Source organism: Pezoporus flaviventris, unplaced genomic scaffold (assembly GCF_033815535.1).
Source record: "Pezoporus flaviventris isolate CSIRO_AGI_PZ_B2104156 unplaced genomic scaffold, CSIRO_AGI_Pfla_v1 ptg000007l, whole genome shotgun sequence".
NCBI classification, from domain to species: Eukaryota; Metazoa; Chordata; class Aves; order Psittaciformes; family Psittacidae; genus Pezoporus; species Pezoporus flaviventris.
The window spans coordinates 18,829,152-18,853,554 of record NW_026892555.1 but is presented as its reverse complement, the minus strand read 5'-3'; the positions used below and the strand labels follow the sequence as shown (position 1 = coordinate 18,853,554).

Genomic DNA, 24,403 nt, shown 5'->3' with positions numbered 1-24,403 from the left:
TTTGGAAGTGTTATTTTTTCTGAAATGTCCTCACTTCCCAAACAAATCCCTTTTTTTGAAATTGAACTTCAGACAGGCCCACTGATGTCCTCCATCCCGCTTCCGTGCTGTGGGAGTGGTCTTGTTGTAAGGGTTGAAATGATCTGGTGCAGTGAATTTTATGTTTGAAATTACCATTGATTTCCTCTATGTTGGGTTTTTTTTTTCAGTTCACAATTTATCACCCTGAAATATTCTAGAGAAAATCACTGTAGAGTTTCATATTCATCATGGTTTTCTTTTTTTTAGAAAGTACAGTAACTGTAAAAATTTGCTTTTGCATATTCGAAGATTTGAAAACATATTTGTATAAAGAAGGAAGTAACTGCAGAGTCATTTCAGACACCTCAGTTTCAGTGGAAATTGAAAAACTGTTGAGAAGGTGAAGGGGTGATGGGGTGAGCATTCTTTAGGAATACTGCAAAGTTACACTGAACTACCATCTTGAATGTGTAGGGCCTAAGTGAAACCTGCTGAGGGCAATTAAAATCTTGATCTTAATTTTCATGAGTTTTAGATTAACCTAATTTTTATGTGGAATTATAATGGAATTTTTTTTTTAACATCGGGCTCACGTGCTTCTGTCTTCACACTTCATGTTAAATTTCCTAATAATGCTGGCTTGAATTTGGTTTTCAAGTTCTATTCCTCCATGTGAGAAGTACATTTATAATACAAATAGAAATTAAGGAATGGTTACCTGAAGGTGGGGGTGTTCTCTTAGTCTTTTTACTAAATGCCAACTTTTGTCTGATGGAAATATTTAATAGTTTGACTCTAAGTTATTTAAATGAACATCCTTTATTAAATAAATTTGCAGAAGTGGTTGGTGTGATTGTAATCATTTACTCGAACTACCCATCCTCATCGATCTTTTTTTCTGTTGTTCTGTCCACTGTTGCTGATAGTCTTGAAGAACTCTGGATCTGCACTTCTGGATGCCAGACTATTTTAGGTCCCGTTTCTGAGAAAATACTTAATGTTACCTGTGGCACATCATTACAACGCATTAAGTTTATCTTTGCTATGCATAGGTAGAGGTTTAATATTGCATGGAATTACTGCGACTACATTCCAAGAGTGGTGCAGCTGTATCTCTAAAGCTGTATGGTCCCAAAAATTTGAAAAACTCAGTTTCTATTTCCCCATGAATCCACAAAGTAATGAAATGTATCATATCAGTCTGAGGATGTTATGCGTATGGTGTTTTCATAATGTACCTGGCAAGATAGCTCTGAATCAAACAAATAAATCAACACTGGTTTTAGCCCTCAGATTTCATGTGCGTAGATGTCTGTAGCTGATGAAGAGCACTGTGCCAGGAAGCAGGATTCTCACTGTGCCATCTCCCACTCAATGCAGTCTGTATCCCTTGAACACTAAGAGGAAAACCACAGCAAACCAGTCCCTCTCTTTCAAGTTCTGTCTGTACTGGTTGGTACTGATGTGGCAGGAAAACATGTGCCAAAAGAACGTTGTGGTACCGTCATGTTAAACTTGGGAGTAAAGAAAAGTAAGTGAATGAAGGCATAAACAAAAGGGAAACCTTTGCGTTAGCCTCTCCAGTTAGAAGTCTTCACTTGAAGTCAGGAATGTGGACTGGCCAACTGCCCTAGGTGCTAATTTAGACAATTTGAAACAGCTAATTCAAAATGTTTGTAATTCTGTCACTGAGAATTTCTGCTATTAACATCTCAATATTGTTCTATACAGTAATCATCTGTTTAATCAGATTACAAAAGAAAACACTGACTACCTCTCTACCTATGTCCAGAGGAGGTTTTGTAACCCATTCTTATGTGCATCTTGTTCGACATTCAGATTGTCATGTTACTTTGTAACCATGGAGAAGCAGGGAGCGATGCCTGTTGGTCGAATTTAGATTTCTCCGGCTGAGTGCAAACCAATTTTTGAGAAAAATGAGAAAACATTTCTTAATGTAAATTGTACTGTCACTCCCTTATATCATCAGTGCAAAATGGATTTCTTTCCAGATCATCTCCAGTGTATAATTAGCATATTGTTAAAGCATAGGTTTGGAAGTGCAAAATGGCATATATTTGTAGTGACTAAAGATAACTGCAGTTGTATTAAAGCAACTAGTAATTGGTCAAATAATGAAAGTTAAACATTTTGGATAGAACTGTGGCATTTTCTAGTAACTTTACTACCATTTTATCTTGATATGTTTATTTGCGCATTTATTTTTTTTAGTCTACCTGTGTTTTGGATAAGAATGATTGAAGAAAAATGTGAATAACCATTCCTCCTAAAATGTTACATGGCTTCCAAATGAGATGAGCCATTTTTGGAAGAGGATAGCATTTCAAGCCAATCACCAGCTCCAGACATACTGTATGTGATCCTGGTGCTGTGCTCACCTTTAACTTAACAAAGAATCTCCTTAACATTATATTCTTACTCATATTCTTCTACTATTTTGGTTTAGAAAAGTGGGGGCTAATTTGGCGTATATCGTTTGGCAATCAGAGTTTGCTTTCCATTGCCATTCTGGGAATGGTTTTTATGCTTTAGACCTCAGAATTATCCACACTCTATATTGCTCAATAACATTAAAAGAAAAAAAAAGCAGTATGGTTGCTGGTTTTAATGCATTTATCTTGCCTGTGTATTTAGAGCATGTATAAAATGTAACTTCTCCATCATGTCACAAAAAGTTATTGCACTCTTGGGTTCATGAATTCAAGAAACATGACATAATAGACTGGCAAATATGGCCTTGTGTCTTCAAATGATGATCCAAATCCACCCACTTATCTTGATCTGCCTATATTGTTAACAACATGGGATGTCACACAACAAATTTTTCATTTTAACTGTTCTTTATGTACAGTGAAGCATGGAATTTACTTTTTATTGCCTTTCAAAGGGAAGTATCATACCTCTCAGTGAAATAATGGGTTTGTCAGACAGTGGTATCTTTATTGTGTAGTGCTTTTAAATTCTACACTATCTATACCAAGCTTTCTTGGCATAGGACAGGTGAGATGTGATACCTCTGTTTCTCCATGAGAATACTTAGAGCTTTATGGATAGAGAAGTGTATTGTTGGTATGATAATTGTGAGATCTGTGTTGTAGCTTTCAAACAGAATTATTTTGTTCTTCCAAGTGCTCTATGAATGCGCAAAATGTAAACAGCTACTACAAATGACTGACACACCTAAAGCTTCTACTCACAGTCTTCATAATGATTTGCGTGCTGCTTCTTACCATAATTACACTCACTACAAAGTGTAGACATTGATTTGCTGTTAGAGGTTTTATTGCATTTGTTCATGTCAAGGAGGAACAGCAGTAATTTTATTGCATGCAGTACTGGTGGTTAGTTGTCAGGAGGTGTCTAAATGGATGATTGCAAAAGCAGTCAAAAAATGATGCATGAATAAAAGTCTTGGGATCAAAGATCCTAAAAATAGGTGACGCACTTGTTCTGGAATGACGCTGAACAGTGGGCTGCCACTCAAATCGAAATAGTATTAATTGGTCTAAATATTTCTAGCGAGATGACAATAAATTAGAAAAGGAGATCTATATGCTTCAGTGGCAGGTAAGAAGGGTGTTGTGGAGTGAACAGTTTGTTTTCTGTTATATATAATGTGTTGGAGCAATTGAACTCAGTATTTTCAAAATTACTGCTATTTTGTGATTGTATCTAAGAGATAAAAAGCAGTTTATATGCAAGTATTTTTCTACCTACATAAATTTATCATAATTATTTCAGGTGTAAAAACATGCAGTGGTCAAATTTAGATACATTCTAAAATTAAATGAAAGCAAAGACCTCAAATTTCAAATATTCCATCTGAAAGTAGTACTCTGCTTCTTTCTCTCTGTCCAACTTTTCACTTTATTCAGAGGATATGGGGACTAAGCTTTGTGTAACTATTCTAAAAGGTGATACAGAAAACATATCAGAAACATAATCAAAGCCCCCTTACAAGCCTACTTGCCAGAGACAAAAGAGATGCAGCATATTTGAAAAGGACATCCCTTTCAGAATGTCAAGATACATTATTTTTTGTTGTGTATATTACAGTATCACCTAGAAGCTGTTTGTTTCTATTGACACAGTTCCTTTTATCCTAGATACTATATTTTGGAAATAAAAATGTGTGTATAAATATCCATCTGTCTATCACATATATCTATCCATCTGGTTTACGTTTTTTAGATGTGTATCTGTACATGCAAACACAATTACATTTCCCACTCTGGATTGCTTGCCATCTGAAAAAGACAGGTCAATAAAAGGTGAGAGAAAGGAAGTGTTATTACTTCTACAGTTATAGAGAGATTATGAATGATTTTGGAGGTTCCTTGGGAGGTAGTCTTAGATCCAATTCACCAAGCCCAGACCTTTCAAGTTTATGACTAAAACATTTGCTGCAGGACTGGCCTTCTATAAAATACATATGTATCACCTTTCACCTTTATTTTATAGCTTTTTGGTGCTATTTATTGTGATATGCATGAGAACTTTGTTAGCTACATGGGAGCTAACAAAGGTTTGAGTTACCTGTTGAAAAGAGTTTCTTTGGTACTCCTTCCAAATACCTGTCTGTCTCATTTTCTTCCAGTATTTTGTGTTGGATGCCAAATGGAGAAGACAGCAGAAGCATATAGAAAGTACCTAAACATATTATGGCCATATCTGGTGCAGTGAAAGACTTAGTCTTTCTTGGGAAGCAAAATTGTTCATAATTCAGTCTTCATTTAATCTTTTTCTTAGGATGTATCCTTAGTTTATTTCAATTTTAATATTATTTATGTGGTCCAGACAGTGTTCTTGGTATGTTAAGAGTAGGTGAAATATGACTCTTGCCTTCTTGGAGGCTGCAGCCTAATTCAGGGGCAGTGTCACAAAATGGAGATAACCTAGAAATACCTTCATGTTATTTGAGTTGAGACTTAGAAGTCTGGAAAAAAAAAAAAATTTGAGAAGAGAGAAATGTGCATTTATTTGAGCAAGGGCAGCTGATTAAAAAGCAAAATTAAACATTTTCCTACATTTTATTAAGCTTCTACTCAATGTAAAAAGTTTGGTCTTACTATTTCTGGAAGAGAACTGCTCCCTGGCTGTTACTTCTTCATCACTTAGCTTTGGCATGCTGTACCATTCTCCTCATGGACATCTACTGTAGAAATCATTCAGTTAGTAGGTATCAACTCCTGACTGTGGGAGGTTAGGAGCAGGTCATTGGGAGATTCTGTTTGTGGACTGGAAAATGTCCTTGTATTATCTACTAACTGTGTAAAGTGTAGCATTTGCAGAAGCGTGAGGAGAAGAAATAATAATAACTATATGCAGTAAGAAAGATGATAGCAACACAACTATTGCTATGTCTGTCCAGTGTGCTGAGGATGTTCACACTGTTGGAAACAAGTTTTTTGTATAATAAATTAATCTTCCTTGGAGTGTTGTGTTTCTTTGATGAATACAGTCAAAGAGAATAGAAAAGTTTCTACTTGGGACAGTATCTGATGACTGAGACAAGATATAAATGTCAGTGAAAGGACTATCAGGTTCTGAATTGCATTTGATGAGGGTACAAAACAGCTTTTGGGAATTTGAAGGGGCAGATTAGGCTTAGATGGCAGGTGGTCTGTGATCAATAGGAGAAGACAGAATACCAGGTGTGTGCAGGAGAGCATATATGCCTTACTACTCGCTTTTCTGACATTTAATTCTGAACATTATTGGAGGCAGTCACTGGGATCTTGAGGTCACAGAAGGCAATAGGGAGAGTGGGGGTGGCAGGTGAACTGGGCAAGGAAGCAGTGTCTGGGGGACAGGAGATGGTATAGAAAGCCAACTTTTATGCTGGGGCCCTGGAATCTGCAGAAGAGCAGTCCAAGGCTTGATTTTGAAGCTGCTAAATACATCATTGGGTATGTAAAAATAGTATTTTTTTTAATCTGTTTTTTTTAATCCTTCTAAGTTAATGCATTATGTATGTTGTTAATGTACTTTGTTAACTGAGATGAAAACATATGGGGGAAAAACCTGCCTTTCTTCAAGATTCCTTGCACAGAAAATTGTCTATGGCTCTCAAAAAGTATAAGTTAAGTTAAAAAGTATCTATATACATCAAAATGTGACGCACTGGAACAGGTTGCCCAGAAAGGTTGTGAATGCCCCATCCCTGGAAGCATTTAAGGCCAGGCTGAATGGGGCTTTGAGCAACCTGGTCTATCGGAAGGTATCCCTGCCCATGGCCATGGGGGTTGGAACTATATGATCTGTAAGGTCCCTTCTAACCCAAACCATTTGATGATTCTGTGATTCTAAAATAATAATCATGGTTGAAATAGAAATTTTCTCTTTGCATTGATGCATGTGTTGTTTTTTTTTTCTTAGGGAGGAAAAGAAGGAGCAGATAGTAGGGGAGTTTTATGCTATTGTATTTCATTTTGTAAACTGCTGATTCTATTAGCAGGAGAATGAAAATGTCAGCATGCAGCCTTTTCAGTATCATTGTTTCCTATGTACTTAACTATTTTAATTCTATATACTTAATACTCAATAGCAGGCTGTACTTCTTGTATTCCTATAATACATCACCATTTTAGGATAATAAGCCATTGTAAATTGACATTAGTATTTTTTAAACATCATATTATAGGGGCAGTTTTAATGCTTCAAAGCAACTCTGTAGGCCAGATATATTCTGAGTTATAATTCTTTTGATCTCTGTTGACACTGCCTTTTTAATTACAGTGCTTTGCCAGAAATACTTACCTACTTCTTCAAAATAATAATTTCTTTGTATATATTGTGTGAGGTTGTCAAAAACAGTGATTACAACTGTTGCAGAATGTCAGGGCTCCTGTTGCCGGCACTGACTCACTCTGAGACTCTGAGCTTCTTATTTAGGCTGAAATTTACATTATGCCGTAGAGAATGCAGACTTGTTCTCCATTTACAGAAGTAAAGTCTAGGCTGTGAAGAGTCAGTCTTGCAAGGTTGTTCTTGAGAAGGACCGTCTATGTCCTGCCGCAGAACAGGCCCCATGTGCCAACCACGGCTGTTCCTCAAGCTCCACACTCTTATGTCTGTCCAAGCAGTAATGAAGTATTCAAAGGGGAAGGCAGTAAGGCAGAACGCTCTGGGATGTGCTTTACTGACACCATGCCCCTGGGACTTGCTCATATGAAGGTCAAGATCATTCCTGTACAGATGGCTACCACAAAACCAATATTTTACTTAAGTCTTATATAAGCTGCAGAGTAGGATTTAGGTAGAACAGAGGACTTGTGTTTCTTATCTATTCAAAGGTTTATTTTGCTCAAAGTTACAGTCTACCTTATAAATGGGCATCACTATATTGTCTTCAAGCTCTTGGCTATGCTAAGATAGAGCTGCATGTGAAAGCAGTATGATAGTCTAGATAGACTCAGGCACTGAAGGAACAAGGGAGGGTACTCTGGTCTGTGTCCAAAACCAGCAGTCAATTCCTTTCTCGCAACAGTGTTAAAAAGCTGTGTTGGTCATTGCTGAGACTTGATCATAGAAGATGTAGATAAGCACATAACTCATGAGTGCTGGAGCAGTGCAGAGCCATGTGTCTGTTATGCATGGCCATCCCCAGCAAGTGCAAAGAAATGATTAATTTGAATCTTGATATTGTACATTATAGTTATACTACATTTATCTCTATTTATAATAATGTTACTTTTCATATAAATTATAATTATAATGGATGGAACTGTATATTGCATGCATGCAGTGGAGCATGGCATTCAATCTCCCTTTGTCCCAGTCCTCTCACCTTCCTAATCTCAACAGTAACTAGATCTTTAGGGGGGTTATGCTAAAAACTGATAAATTTCAGTCTTTGTTGAGAATTTTGTCTTTTTCTTGGTACACTTCTTTCAGAAATTTGTTGCGAACACTGAAAGGAAATAGGGAAATCATGTTAAAGCATCTGCTTCTTTAACAAGACATTTGGGCAGTTTGGCTCACATACTGTGAGCTAGAAATCAGCATCTAAGCAGTGGTTTTATAGCTCTGAGCATGCATATCTGATAGAAAGCAAATAACTTCATCTGCTGTTACACAAATGAGAGATGAAAATAGATCCTTCTATCTCTAAGCATAGGTACTGTAAAATGAGAAGACACCGCAGATTCAGTCACAGATGATCTCACTGCTCTTTCTTTCAGAGTTAAAACCAATACTTTCCAAAACATTTTTGTTCATTTAATACATTTCATGATGTCAATATTAATACAGTGGTCTTCATATGAAGTTAACATTAGTAGCTTTCTGCATTCACATAAGCTATCTTGATATTCTTTGCTTTTCCAGGTAAAAAAGAAATCCAACAATACTGCGAAAACATACCAATGTATATTAATTATTTTATTTAAATATCATATACATTTATGCAAATAATAATGTAAAAAAAGAAAATGTTTACATCTTTCAAGCTAAGAGGATTCCAAAAAGTCCTAGGGAAGGATTGGTGTAGGTGATGGTGAAATGTTTAATTTTCTTCCCACAGAATAGCATCTGTCTCAGAAGATGCTTCAGTCTGAGTTACATAAACTATATTTTCAATTGTGTTCCCTTTCTATTACTTTACATACAATGCTCCATATACCTCTAACTGTATCTGAGCTGTATGAAGCAACAAAAAAACAGACTCAGGACTGAAATGTCTTCGCATATATCGGGGGAAAATCTGCACACAAAGGGACATTTATCAGGGGTGACTGTTCCTCTGCTGAGGAAAGGAGCATACCCAAGAGTCCAGAAACAGATGATGATCTTATCAAGAAAACCCTCTTCAGTAATATCATCAGCCTGCTCTTGCCAAGTTTGGCATTTCTGTGTCGTGTGTATTTGTGATGGAGAGAGAGGGAGCAAAGCTGTGCAAGCTACGTGTAGCTGGGATAAAGAACCTACTCAACCCACTGGGTCTGCACAGTGTTATAATTTGGAATCATTTTTGCCATGTGAGAATGGAGTTTGCAGTATTCCTCTCTCAGAAAACTGCAGGGAGGGCTCTTCAGCTGCACTTGTTGGGATTTTTTTTTTTTTTCTGTATTTTCATGAATATTTCTACTCCGGTTTTACCTCAGCACATTCAGGGAGTAACAAACCTCTCAAACTGTGCAGCCAAATGTGCAGAGGGAAAATTACTGAGAAAGACAAGTGTATGAAGAAAACACCTCTGTCTTGAAAAAAGAGGTGTCAGTTGCACTCGTAGTGGGTAGACTGAAAACTAAAAAAAAGTTTCTTCTAATTCTGTCACAGAATCAGGATTTTACCATGATTGCTGAGTTTATTTTGCCTCTGTCTGTAGACAAGATGCTGATATGAACAGAGTATTTTTCATATTAGATGGAACTTGGCTTTGATGCAAGTGAACAAATCTTTGGCATTTTTTAGAGCATCTTGAATGAACACTTTTTCTTTCTACTTCTTTCTCCTTCATTTGTTTCTTTAAGCAGGTTTCTGCAAGTTCAACAAAGCAGTGCAAATAAAAGGTCTATATAGCTGTATATGGGTCTGTTCTCCTAAAAAGCTAATCAGACTCAAACAGCAGTTTATTCTGTACTGCTTCCTTTCTGACTTCCAGGGAAAAAAACAGTACTTTCTGTAATAGTTCAGCTTGAGCCTTTAATATTATTTAGATGGTGTACTTGATGGACAATTATTAAATAGTTTTCTGTGAGCTGTATCTTCAGTAGTTACTCAATGTATGTGCTATTTAACATTTGTTTAATTAATTGCCCCCCCTCCCAGCCCCCCCAAAATATAGAAATTGCATTGTTATTTCAAATCTATGCAGATATGTTCACCACTGCAAGTTTATGCTTTTCTAACCTGGGATGGGATCTTGTGTCCCTGAATTCTGTAGATTACAGGAGTGTAAAGCACTACAGGAATGTATTTTTTTTTTCCACTTTGCATTCATTGTATATAAGCAAATGCAGACTTTACAAACCGAGCACAAACCTGAATTTTGTGAGTATCAGTGCATGCACTTGTTTTGAAACTATGGGTCTCTGAAGACTGTGCTTGTGTACTTGTGACATAGGGCACCTTCACATCACTGAAGTTAGCTCCACATTGACGTTGGCAGTCTGGAGCAGTTTATGTACCTATACCTAAGGTCTCATCAACCAGGCTGGATGGGGTATTTTGTTGTCATAGCCAGAGCCCAGTGTAAACTAAATAACCAGTAGTGAAACTTCAGCTCGGAAAAGTTTTATAGCCTGTATCGTGATCTGTCTTGGAGATAGAGTGGGTTTGACCAAACTTTAGGTGTAGTCATATCACTGGGCGCAATGTAGACAAGCTTCAGGTGTTCAGTCTAGCCAGGATGCAGCTTAGCAATGAGGTATTAGAATAACTATATTTTGGTTTAGCTTATGAATTAAGCACTCTAACAACACACATGCCTTGGATAAGAAAAGGTACTAGCATTTGTATTCTGTTTCTCAGTGGGAATTCCTGTACTTCTGTCCTTATGTTTCAGGCTTGGAAACATATATATCTCCTCTCACTCTTTGGCAAAGTTTCTGCATCCATCTTTCTTTTGAATGTCTTCTGTTCCCATTTTTCCAGGCTGTGCCTTTGTATCCTGATTAGACCCAGCTTGGGTCTTCAGATGGCTCCTTCCCTAGACTCCCTCTCTCTTGCCTCATTTTTTAAACTTATTTCCACTCACCTCCTTCTGTGGTCTCTTTTTCTGAAAATCTTTGCCTAGTCTTTCCCTATCCTCACTTTCAAAATATTCTTTCCTTCCTTTTATTGTCTGTTGTAGGACAGTGCTGTTGCAGATAAGGATAGTACCTGCACTCTCTGCCATTTACAGTACTAGCAGCAGGTAGGAGAGATAAAGAAACTCTGCTTCTGACTTTTGGGGCTCTAAAGAAAGGTAGGGAGCAGTAAGATATTTATTACAGAAAATGGAGAAGCCTGTTCATTTGTCATCCTTACCTAAAGTGAGCACATTCCCTGTGGGAGCATTGGCAAGAAGGGGCAACATTAGGCAGCTTGGTTAGGAATGAAGCAGCATGTGGTGGCTTCTCCTGCATTATTTGCTACCAAGAACTACTTCTAAGTATAGGCAAAGGAGACCAGTAGCCTAGAACAGTCAATACCTGTGGGCCATACTTGTGTCTACTTGTCTCACAGGCATTGTACTAAGAGGTCTGGTTGACCCTACTCCTTAAGAGGGGTGGGACCAGAGAGGATCTGGGTTAGGAGGAGGAGTTACTTGGGGGTGACAGAGAAACGACAAAGGCTGCTCAGTTCAAAAACTGTCCACCCCATCAGTTTCTTCTGGATAACATAAACTCTGGCGGTGCCCAGAACCCTGTGAATGCAGTTTTCATTGCAAAGCAAGTTATAAAATTTCTTTTGAAGATTGATTGAAATTTGGTCCATTACTGTTTGGACTTCAGTGTGAATTCATCTCATATGCACGCATGTCTTTCTAGTAAGATAACTCTAGTTCTTGTATCCCACAGCAGACTTGCAGTGCTGCAGAACAGATTGTACCCTGACACCCTCCAGACCTCATGCCAGAGTCAGCGCACTGCCGAACATGTACAGTGCTTTCCATTGCAGAGAGATGTGAGAATTAGGTAACACAATGTATTAAATCCCTGACAGACAAGCATGGTAAGGTGAGATGGTTGGCCCTTTTCAGAAATTGTTTACAGTGAGGGTTGTGAGACGCTGGAACAGGTTATCCGTAGAGGTGGTATGTGGCCCATCCCTGGAAACGTTCAAGGCCAGATTGGATGGGGTTCTGAGCAACCTCATCTAGTTGCTGCAGACTCTCAGTTACTTGTTTCAGAATTTTGGACTGTCAAATGAGCCCTGTGGAATGGGAGGGTTTCTGTTTTGCCACTTCTATTACGTTATCTTTTCCAGTCCAATTACAAGCTAATTCAAAGCTCTTTGTGTTAGGCTAATAGCTTCTGATTCAGTCCTGTCAGCCAGTACCATTTTGAGCACTTTTCATACCATCTTCCAGTCCCCCTACTACTTACCTATGAAGAACATTTATTTTTTTCTCTGAGTAGAAGCTCGTCATAGGCAAATCATTAACGGAACGTCAGAAAGATCCCATCTGTTAGAGTTGCATATGGCTAAGATCACAATTATCGAAAGTCCCTTTTTTTTTTCCCATGCTTATCCGCACAATAAATGTAGTTGTCAGCAGGATAAGTTCACGCATCGGATAAGGTCACAATTTCATTTAGTGACAACTTCCAACAGTGTGAACTTACAAGGTTCGATTTATTAAAGAGTCAGACAGGATAAGATCACTGCATGGCCAGCCTGATTTATCAGGGTTTGACTGGAGTACTTGAATAGAGAATGTCGTATTTCAAGTTTATGTTCAAAACTGTAGTTTAGTGTGTGTTATGTCTCAGAGACTTGAAAATTGAGGGAAGAGAATTTAGAGGAGGTATCTCATAATGCAGTTTATGTCTACCAAGCAAGTGTATGAGCATTTAATATTGGAGCTACCTTGCTAAGAGTCACAGAAGTGGAAATGGGGTAGTTCTCTGCTATCTGTGAACTGCTGTGTGCAGTTTGTTATAATGGAGGTAATCACCAGTCAAATATTAATTGGAGTTTATTCCTCTGCATAGGCAGATCTTGGGCTCTGGACTTAAGTGAGTAGCACTTAAGAACTTCTGAGAGTGTTTTTAACAAGCTTGCTCTGACTTCAGAGCAGTCCTTGTTTGAAACTACTACAGCCTTGTTTGAAACTACAGTTTCTCTGCCGTGCAGAAATATTCATTAGAAAGCCAGGTGGCTGTGCACTGGAAATATGCAAATAGGAGCCATTTGCTAGTGGAAATTTAGGTAGAGGCCCATGATGTCAAATAGCCAATCACTAATTATAGCAGAGGAAGAGCTTATTCAGTCTTTTTAACTGACTCCACTTAGAAAACTATTCCTGATTAAAAACCCCCTCAAACAACAAAAGCCTACTGCCAGAACTATCAATGACTTGCTTAGAAATGTTAAACATAAATTTGAATGCACTTATTTCTGAATGAAGTAGTTCACTTTTTCTCCCACAAAATGCTGTTCATCATTCACCTTCAGATATACACTTGTTTGTTTCTTATTCCAGGATGTGGGTAGGTGAATGAAAGCTGGTATTATCTTGTTCAGGAATACTGTGAATAGTTAAACTCTTCTGATGTTTGACTGTGGTCAAATCCTGTTACGGGCCAAAAGGTGTTGTTAGGTTCCTGTGTACCCTACATGTTTTATGCAGTTCTTTTTAATTATTCTGATTTTTCTATAGAAGACAAAGCTAAACTGACCTCTCTACCTTCAATTTTATGCAAGCCCTATGTAGCATCCTTGAAACAATATGGGTATGTAAGAAAAGAATCCTAAATAGAGTCCTTTCATGCTGGTTTTGTATCCACCAAGGTGGCCTAATATCTTAAAAGCCATGGGATGTTTTGTAGCTTTACTGGTGAGTCATGACTTGGGGCTTCTTTTACAGTGCAGCTATCATAAGTCTTTGAGTAATCACAGACTTTAAAAGTATGCTACATCAACAAGATAAGAGAAACAGCCCACAGCACTAACAGCATTATCTTTTACCAAAATTGATTAGCCCATACTATGTGTCTCAAATATTTTGTATAAACTTACTCAGCAAGCTGGAAATAAGTGTGTTCCTGAAGAACAAGCTGAAAAAAAAAAAACAAACTTGCTCTATAGCAAGGGAAAGGAAAATAAATATCACTAAATGGAATGTCTCTTAAATAAATTTCTTTTTACCTAACTTGCATAAACTAAGCATCATTTCTTCTCTACTTGTATTTCCTAGTGCTGCTTCTATTATGATTCTGTCCTTTCCAATCAGGCAGTTTAGAAGTCTGGGATGAAAACAGCAAAATGCAACTGCTTCTTGACTTTGTCATAGGGATGATGAATTTATCACATGCTTTATCACAGGGGTGTGAATTAATTCTATATATTGTAATTTACTGTTACATGAAGGAATAGTATATTCAATACTGAGGTGGTCTGTTGCAGTTGCTGATCACCAGAATCTCTTAACAGTGTTTGGCACAGAATTTTCTGCTTTCATTGGGCTGGGGCACAGATTAAAGGAAGCTGCAGCAGCGTTTCAGCCTTTCTTTCCTTTTCTCCCTGCTATTTGGGATATCCATGGACAAGCATCTGTGAAGAGTCAGTACCAACTGAGTCTTTATGCTTCTTACTGCCAGTGTTGATACAGCAATGAAATCTCAGATCCTCTTCCTGATGTAATCTGTGAAGATGCTGAGCAGTAGTAGGGGATACTAGCTGCAGAGAGCACTTCTGGCTTATATCTGAACTTCTAAGGCTGAAGGCAAAATCTTGCCTCACTGATGTATTTTTCAAACTCTTTTAATTAAGAGTCACAGGGTGAGGTTCTCTTTCTTCCAGAAAAATCCCTTGAGGTCACACGTTGCTCGGGGCCACAGGTATGGCACCACTTAACCCAGCATCCTTTTTGGAAGTAGGCAGTGAGCAGGGGACAGCCCTGTTCTCATCAGCAGAGGGCTGGGCCCCTCAGATGCTGTAGTTTTGGTATAGCATTCACCAAATAGGATATTTCAGAGGACCAAAATGTTGTAAATGAATGCAGAAAAAGTTGCAGGCTTCTTACTCTGGGGTCAGGGGAATTCAGGAGAGGATTTTTAATAGTGACATTTGTAATCTTTCTTCTACAACTCTCATACCAGCCCCTGGTCTTTCTGCTTAGGGCAGACAAAGGAACATATACAGGGATTTTACAAAAGATGCAGACTCTGGTATAAAAAAAAAAAAATAAGTCTTAGCAGATGCTGCAGACCCTGATGTGGAGTGTTGGGGTTTTTTAACTTTCAGTGTTAATTTTTACCCCCAAATAAACAAATATTTTCAGTGGGAAAAAAGAAAAAAATAATCTTTGCCAAGGATCAAATTGTAATGTGCTGCACCTTGTACCAGTGCAGCCAAAATGTCTCTGTTTGCCCAAACATAGAAGCAGATTATCATTCCCAACTCTAAAATTCAGCCATAGCATTAACATGGCTACTGGTCATCATGACCAGAGAGAAATGTATCTTTCTTTGGAGAACTATGATCAAGGGATACAGGAAGATTATGTAGTAAAATGTTTTATAACCCTGTCTGCAGTCTGCTCCTCTGTCATGATGGTCTGAATGGTGGGGAAAATACAGCCACTTCAGTCGAATTCAGCGTGATGTTACCCCATCTGTAGTTCAGTGTATTCATGCATGTTGAAATGTATTGCCCAAACTGCATCTTGGGACCATAGAAAAAAAAAGAATAAAGGAGAGAAATAATCTATATTAATACATTTGATTATCAACTAGAGGAAAGAAAAAACAGTTATGGAAAATAATTGCTTGGTTTTATGTTTGTCTCAAATGTGAAATACTAGGTATAAGATTCATGTTATTAATTTTATTTGAAATATAAAGTGCAGTGATGTGTACCTTAAAACTTAGGTAGGTTTTTTTGGTATCACTGAATGATCTGCCCTAAGTTTGTCGTTCTTAATCCATTAAAAGACAGGCCTGCTTGTAAATCCACAGGTACAGATAAGGAGTCACTGTTTGACTGTGTCTGAACCCTTTTCAAATGAAAAATGTCAGTGGCAGAAAGGGAGGCTGAATTATTTTTTAAAAGGGTTTTCAAAGATTCTCATGATTCCTCTGGTATCAGTTAAATGTGACATGTCCATAGACATGGCTGGTTTTTAGTGCGTAAAAGCAAGCAAATGCTACAGTTTTCATCTCTATGTAGAGAAGATGCTGCAGTATGTCTAAGTGATCAACATGTTACCTTGCAATACCAGAAAGATTTCTGTCTTCCATAATTAATATATAAAGAGATTTTTTTAGAGTTAATACAACTTGCAACAATGTGACTGTGAGAAGGAAAAAAGCTTGCCTTTCCCCCCCCCTTCTCCCCCTGTTTGGGGGCACATATATTATATGTTTAAATTAGACACAATTAATCCATAAGCTTTTCTGCTCATACACTGCCTTTTAAAATGTCATAGCACTGTCATGAAGAGGACTCACCCGCATACACAGAAGCTTTTGTAACGTGATACAGCTCTATTTCCTAGATTTGTTCCAGTTTGCAGGAAGGATCTGATGCACAATTTTACGTAGAGTAGTTTTGTAATCTGCAACACTCAGAGGTGAAATTTAGATTTCTGTGCTTGAAAATGGAACCTGGAGCCAAGTCTTCTCTTTGGAAAACAGTTGAGATTAACCCCTGCAGACAAGGAAGAGCTTTGCAGCCTGGCTGCAACATAAATCCAGGCATCTATGGGAATGGTTAGTTCGCGGAAGTCTGTGAGGGCTGCTTGTAAGCCAGGAGTTACTCACTTCCTCTGGCCCAAGGTTCATTTCACAACAGCTGCCAATTCTAAATCTGGGGTGAGGTGACTTTTTGCACAGTGGGACTTTACCCTGTTTGTGGAAAAGCACCATCCTGATTTGGGGTAGAGTTGTTGACAAGGGACATGCTCATGCAAAAGCCAGGAATTACTGTTGCAACTGGTTGGTATGGAAAGGGAGAAAGGGGCTTTACCAGGCAGGGAAAACAGGTCAGGAGAAATCATGGCTACAGCATTTTATCCCTCTTAAAGTCTGAGACCAGAATTTCTTTGAATTGTTTTAGAAAAAAATGTTAGAAATTATATGTATAAACATAGCTGTTGCTCCATTTTTCACTGGAATATTTGTTCATAGAAAAATAGGGTTGTTGAAGAGATGGTTTTCAAAGAAGGAGGCTGTCCAGACTCTATTTTAATCCTGAAATGAAATGAAAAAAATGTTGGGGAGAAAGGTGGTGATTGAATCTTACTTTTCCTTCCACAGTAATGATCAATTGTATATTTTTTCTCTTTTCACTGGGAAAAAAACAGAAAAGTTAAATGAGTGAAAGTAATAATTTTACTTTCAGGTGTTCATTGTGAAGTCTTTACTTGCAAAATAAAATTTGCTTGTAAAAAAAAATGACAAATTAGTACACGCTAAAAAATATAAAAAAATCACTCTACCACCTTTCCACTGCTTTTACAGATTTTGTGTTAAAACCTAAAGGTAAGAATGTAAACTATTTTGGGTCTAATTCTGAAATGTTGCTGGCTGTAAAACTTCACACAGTTCAAAATCTGTTTTATAATTGTAGGAAATGTTTTTAGTAGTTTCTTTAAAATTAGAAGAGTTGTGGATTTGTATCACTGCCCGGTATTTCTCTGAAAAGTTTTAGTAGCTGAATGCTTCAGAATTTGGTCTTGTGCAGCAAAATGCCTCAAGGAGGTTAATGCACCAGGTGTGGCTCCTAGTGCACTCTTTCCTTTCAGCTGTCATCCCCCCCCATCAGCATTTCTTCAGAACTTTTGTGAATCTGCTATTATGAATAAAATTCCTTCAAACTCTAATGCGTGTGAAAAGATGCAAGAAAGGAATGGGACTTTCTAAACCAAATTTGAATATAATTGAAGAAGGTTTATTTTTCTTTTCCAGGATGACAAGATCAGTTGTTTTTCAGACAAGCATAATTAATTCTCATTATATGGGTCCTCAGAACATTCTGTGTATAAAGCTAACACAAAGGCAGAGGTGGTTGTTGTCAAGGCACAAGTGAAAGTACTCTCAACACTGCTTGTTTTCTTTGTTTGCAGGAGAGTTGGAGGTGGTCCAGAAAGATGGGGAGCGCAAGATTCAGAGCCGGCAGCAGCTTCCGGTTGGAACAACATGGGGGCCTTTTGCTGGGAAGATGGATCTGAATAATAACACCTTGGTATGTAGATGCTCCGAGGCGCTTCGCTTCATTATATTGTGTGTTGCCCTTTAGGGAATAGCCTGAATTACTGCTCAGCCAGAGCATTTGAAAACAGGCATTGTTAGCTTTAATGGACAGTGGTACTTGGCTGTTTTCCAATTAGTTCATCTATGGCAACCATCCACGTAAAGTTATTTGGAGCACAGGTTAATAGTATTTAACTTGTTATTTTACAGAAGGGAAATGTCACTTCCTTGCTTGGTGAACCAGGCTGTTTCATTTTAGTACTAAGAGCTGATTTTTAGTGGCTTTTTAAATTTTTCACAGCATTACTTGCTGACTAATTTATTTATACTAATGGATTGTATAGAAAACAAATAGCTGCGTTATTTTAGGATAAAATTCATTAAATTTGCCGTAATGTTAAATGTTACTGCACGTAGCAAGATCTTCCATCAGATTAAAAGTATTTTGAAAGGCAAGAGAAGTCACCTGTCATATAATATAGTCTCAATTATCCTTGTTTTTTATTCTGATTGCAGAAAGTATGTGTACCATATTCAAGATATTGCATTGCTAGTTTCAGTGCAGTGCACTGAAAATCATGTCATTCCTCAGTCTTCATTTCATTTTCATTTGTATTGGTTTTAAGTCTGAGCTTCAATATTATTTGTGTGTAGTTCAGACTAATTTTCTGAGAATAGCTGAAAGGTGACTCTGTATTGGATAAAAAAAAAAGAAAGGCAATAAATATATGTAGAAGAAGGGTTTAGACAATCTTGGAACATGCATTACCCTGTAGGATACTTCTGAAGAACCATTATCTTCAGCTGGATCACTGTTTGCTGTTGCAGGCTTTGCAGGAACGTATTAGCATAAAGACCTGTGGAACTGTTTCATAGAAGCATGTCATCACATACATTTGGGGTGCATATATCTGTGCTGTAAATGGAGAAGCTGAAGTTCCCAGTGTTGGGGGTATTGTGTTGCCCTCAGAGGACCTGAAGAAAGTGAGAAATGCTGAATTGCTGAACTACCATCTGGGACAGTGTGAGAAAGGGGTTATGTGGACATAGGAGGAAATGGGGGAAATTGATAGTCTTTAACTCCTTCCTGGAGAAGCTATGCCTGTATAATGAAGTTCACTTTCTAAGGGCTTGCTGGATAGTATGCATGTTACTTTCTGTAAATATGCATGTTATAATTGTAGTGAAGCATTATTACGTTACAAGTACATAGTAGCCACTTAAGATTTTGATAGACTGTTTAGCGTAATATATTAATAAAAAGGTGCTAACAAGACTTTAAAAAAAGTGGCATGGAAACCGTCCTAAGTTTCCTAGAGGTCAGTATTCCCAACCCAGATTAGATTTCTCATGCAGGCACCTGAATAAAGGATGGATTTTCAAAAGTACTCAAAGCATCTTATTGTTAAAAAGGGGAAAATGGACAATTTTACTGTCTGTTTCCAGTTTCTTCATCCATTTCATTTTTATTTCTTCATCTACTTTTTTCTTTTAGTAGAATTCTCAAAATGTTTTGGTTGTTTTTTTTTTCAGAAAGCATCATTTGTAACAACTACCTATAATTCAAATAATTTTCTAAGATTCCTCTGTGACTACTTTCATCAAATTTCATGCAATAGAAACTTTACTCCTGGTGTAGCTTAAAGTCAGTCCATGTAATACCTTAGGAAAAATGCTACCTTTGTTTTTTCGCTATTCCTCTGTCCACTTGTACCACTTCCTCAGGTATGTAAGGCTTGAAGATAGTAAGTTTGAGTATGGGAGATTATGATGATTGACCTTTCATTACAAAAATTCATCATCAGATATTTGTAGGAATTTGCAACGTGTCAGCAGTTGATTGTATTGTTTAATTTTTGTTTTCTGAAGGGCATATGGAGAAACCACAATCCCTCTAAAAGGAGCTTGTTTCTCCTTTGGTAGCACAGGCATATATTAAGATGTTATTACATTGTAAATTTGGGCAAATACCACTTTTGTTGTAACAAAAACATTTAGACACTTTGGTTTTAATAAACTTGTAAACAAGCAGTGAGCAGAGCTGCCTTTTTAGTCTCACAATTGTAATAGGATGGAAGAACTTTCCCAACCTACTTCAGAGAGATGGAGGATGAAAACATTCATGACATTTTTTCTCCCCAAACAGGTAAAAAAGTAGTTTTGTTTCTTGTCAAATTAAAAACCATAAACTCTATTCTTGCTAACATCTGAAAGATTTTATTTTTGTTTTGCCTGCTAGTGTAAATACGTCTGAAAAAGTTTTTGTAAACAGAATTGTAGTTGCCAGCAACATTGTTTTGTCCTCTGAGCTACTCCATCCTTTGAGACAGTCAAAGCTGAACTGCATATGATCTTGAGCAATCTGAGTTAACTTCGAAGCTGGACCTGACTTTGAAGTTTTCCCTACTTTGAGCAGAAGTTTGGACTGGATGACATCCAGAGGTCCCTTGCAACCTGAATTATTCTATGATCATAAGTATTGTTTTTTTTTCCCAAACATCAGATGTTTCCTGTAATCCTACATTTGTTACTTTAAAATGCTTTGTGAAGAAATATAAACCTGATAGAGCTTCAGTTTATTTTTCAAGCAACACAAACCCAGTGCCAGCTTCTACATATATTTTTTTTTCTTGAACTGATTCTGGTTTATATATTATTTTTCAGTTTGCTTGACACATTTGATTAGTTTTCTCACTAGCATACGTGCTTTCTATTGTTCATAAGGGGAGTTATGTTTGTTTACTTAAGTTATTTGTATCTGGTTTGGAAAGCTCATTTGAATAAAGCCTCACCTCCCTAGAATTCAATGAAACACGTCAGTGTTCACCTCAGTGGCTGACAGCATGTTTAGTTAATTTCTGAACAAGAGCCTCAAACATTGCACTGTTACAGAGATCAAATAATTTTTTTTGGAGAAGCACTTTAACATGAATTTTTAGTATAGAGAGGAAAGGAAAGAAAAATTCAGGGAACTTCAGGTGAGTAAATGCCACAATTTCTGCAGCTGGTCTCTTTATGTTTGTAGCTGACTACAAGTATCTTACCTGACTTACTGTTTAGTGTTAGCAATGGGACATTGCCACACAGGACTTACTATCCAGCTATAACAGTTACAGCTTACTTACTACCTTTTTACTCTGCACTGTATAAGCCTGTACGTGTAATATCCTGTTGAAGTGCCTCGTTTTTTCAAGCAGTGTTGTGTTGCTGACTACAATCTCACTGCTGTTGGCTCAGGAGACGGTGCAAGCTAATTAATTCAGCACGATAATTAATTGAGTCACTGTGCCAGATGTCAAATACTTTTTAGATCTTTCAAGTTTCTGTCTTGAAGTGCATTAAGAATATACATCTCAGAGTAGTGGAAGGTTGGGCACCTTGAACAAAAATGGTTCAAGTGCTGTTGGCAATTGCAATAGAAATAGTGGCTGTTAACTTCATCAGCCGTGCTGCAGCACTGTCAGGAGATGTGGTAGACCAAGGTTCGTATCAGGATTGCAGAATAGTGAAACTCTAATGGTGCACTTGGAATAGATCAATGACTAATAAAGATCTTAATTTTTTCCATCTAGGAGTTAGCCAAACCTCATGAATTACAGAGTGATCAAAACCCCTTATGAAACAATGCCCTTCATCTCATCACTGTTACTTTTGATGAAACAATCTGCGTGCAGACACCAGAAATTTTAAGAACATTGTTTTTAACAAGAAGTCGGTCACGGATCTGAAGAGTTGTCTAGGCATTCAATTGCTATTTCAATGTGAACTTAAGAACTCCTTACATAATTATTAAATATTTGTAGTTATCTATCTAGATACCTTTATTATATCTGGAGTGGTAAATCTCCTACTTACTTTTAACGATCTCTTCCAGTAATTTTGCCAAGCTGGCAAAATTCTCCTGTGCTCAGCTGCATGTAGAGTTTGTATCCATGTGCACAACTGTGCTTAGAGCTTACTGCCTTTCGTTTCCTTCCATTTCTTCCACTCAGCTGTTCCATAATAGTTGATAGTCCCAAGAAAATTAAAAGTAGGTTTTTTCAAGCCTCAGAGGTGTGCTTCTAAAATAGGAGCTTGTTCTCATGTTTTACAGTAAAAAGAGATCACCGGTGTGTTTCCAGATCTCTCTGAGATTTAATATAATCTTGCAGTTCTGACAAACAGCCGTATGAAGAGTTTTGCACAATACTGCTATCTACAGTTGGTGAGAACTCGGCTCTACAAGGAAGGCAACACAATTTAATCACTAGTTTTACCAGTAATCACAGAAATTCAGTACTTTATAGGTACCTACAGGTAGACAAGGATCTATTTCTAAACATGAAACTCCTAGCTTGTGATGCCTATCTCTAACAGGAAAGTGGATTTGTGCAAATGTCAAATCTAATGTGAACAGGCAGGTGAGAAGAGCAGAAGACCCTTCTAGGCTGGTCATGCAAACCACTGAAAAAGTATCCGCCCTGTGTAAGCAGCTGTAAATTTGAGGCACTGTCAGTCTATGCAACTTAAAGCTATTTTCTTGCCTTTTCCTGGCTGTAAATATTTTCCCTGTTTGAGGGGAAAACTTGGTGGGAATGAGGCCCTTGGAAACAAAAGCAGCACAGAGCCGTGTAGCCCACAATGGATGTCGAGCAGTGACTCATTTCATCGCTCCGGTCGTCATGTGCAGGCATTCTGAAAGGCCTTTTCACTTTGCTGCCACCATCTAGTTTTGGTGTTAATCTGTGCCCATGGCAGGGTTTGTGAAGGAAAACAATAAGCAGCTGGATCCTGCCCCCTGTTCTCGCTGTCTTGTTGCAGGGAGGAATGCATGGAGCAGGTCTGCATCAGCCTGATAAGGGAAAGAGGATTCAGTGTGGCTGTGAAGGGAATCTGCAGGAGGAAAGTGTGCAGGGTTGGGCCGGCAAGCAGTGGGATACAGCAGAGACTCTTTAATGGGATCTGAGAGGTTCAGCGCCAAAGTGACTCTTGTGGAAGATACATAGGCATGACACTGGCTGGGTAGTGTGTGAGGGACTGAGAAGCAAAGGTTCAAAATGCAGTTAAGTTACTCACTAATCTGTGGCTGGTCACTTCATGTCAAAACCTCCTATCTGTAATATCCAGCAACTTTTAATCTCCAGAGTTGTAATGCGAGGGTTTTCTGGGCACTTTGGTTGGAGTTGCTGTATGGCCAGAGAGACAGCTGGTAGTCTGCCTATAGTCAGACTGTAGTCAGGCTGCAGTCTCTGCCTGTCTTGTTCAAACATGGAAAGGGATACGGCAGTTTCTTTATTATCTTTAATTATTTACCTGTAAATGGGGAATTTGGATCTTATTTGCACAGAGCCAATTTTATATTTAATTACCAAAAATAGTGTATTGAGTAACGCACCTTGATTCTAATCTTTGTTATAATGCATTTATACCTTTGAGTACCTCAGGTGACTACAAAAGAATTTCTCATTTTCACTGCTGTTACAGTCAGTTTCTTCATGTTTAAAGCTAGCTTAAAAGAGCACTTCCTTCTGTTCCAAACACAAGCAGATGTTAATGTAACAGCACTTCTGAGCAGCACATTGTGTCACGCAGCAAGTGTTAGGGTTGGCCACTTCATATAAACTGAAACATTAAAAAATGGAGATATTCTTGACATGATGTGAACATCCACGGGGCCATCCACAGTGGCCCTGGAGAGCACATCACCTCACATTGCCTCACCTCTTATAAAGCGCTCTCACATTTGTACAGATGTGTAGTTGAGGAGAATGAAGTAGAACTTTTTTGAAACTTTTGTGCATAATTGTAGTTTAGATGCTTCTTTTCTTAAAAAAAAAAATTAAAAAAAATCTGCTTCTTTCTTCACGCTTACACAACAGGGTTAATTTAAGACATGTAGCAAATATGATAGCAAGATGTGGTAACAATCTAAATAAACACCCTGTTCTGAAAAATGCTGAAAGTGTTTTTTTCCCAGCTTGTGGAAGTAGTTTACAGAGTGTCAAACAGGTGGTAAAGCAACATGGTCAATGGAAAGGAAGAGGAAAGGGCACATTGATGGTATGCCTCTGTCTAAATGCTGTTAGTACCCTGGTATTAGTACTGCATACTATTGCCATAGCCTTAATTTTAAGCTACTCAATGTTTAAGGAATGTACAAATACAGTATGTTCTAAAAAATCCCAACAAACAGATAAGCAACAAAGCAAACCACAAATGTTCACATGAAGACAGGATTGAAGTTACTTTGTTCTTTTTCATTTCTTTATTTCTGAACAGGTGATTTCCAGAATGTAGTATTTTTGTCAACAGACGATGTTCACATAAAATCACTTTTGGTCGTTGACCTCTTTTCCTTGGCCACAGCCCTTTTTTTCAGACTACCCATAGCCATGGTTCATTTTGACACTTATGAAAACAACAGAACTTTAACATTTGTGTAAAACTACCACTGGTCACTTTGAAAGGTGTTTTGTTTTGTTTTGTTTTTTTTATCCCTATACTATTGTAATTAAGTAGTAGCTGTTACCAATCATTCT

The 24,403-nt window shown here is 37.7% G+C and overlaps 1 protein-coding gene across 2 annotated transcripts in view; it reads left to right on the top strand.

The window, feature by feature from the left end:
• The window catches only part of ZFPM2 (zinc finger protein, FOG family member 2), a 309,086-nt gene that overhangs the window by 134,425 nt on the left and 150,258 nt on the right, over positions 1 to 24,403 (top strand). For both annotated transcript variants that reach the window (XM_061447889.1, XM_061447888.1), the window contains one exon: positions 17,759 to 17,877. In XM_061447889.1, the coding sequence (XP_061303873.1) occupies positions 17,759 to 17,877 (119 nt within the window). The remainder of the gene's footprint in view (positions 1 to 17,758; positions 17,878 to 24,403) is intronic.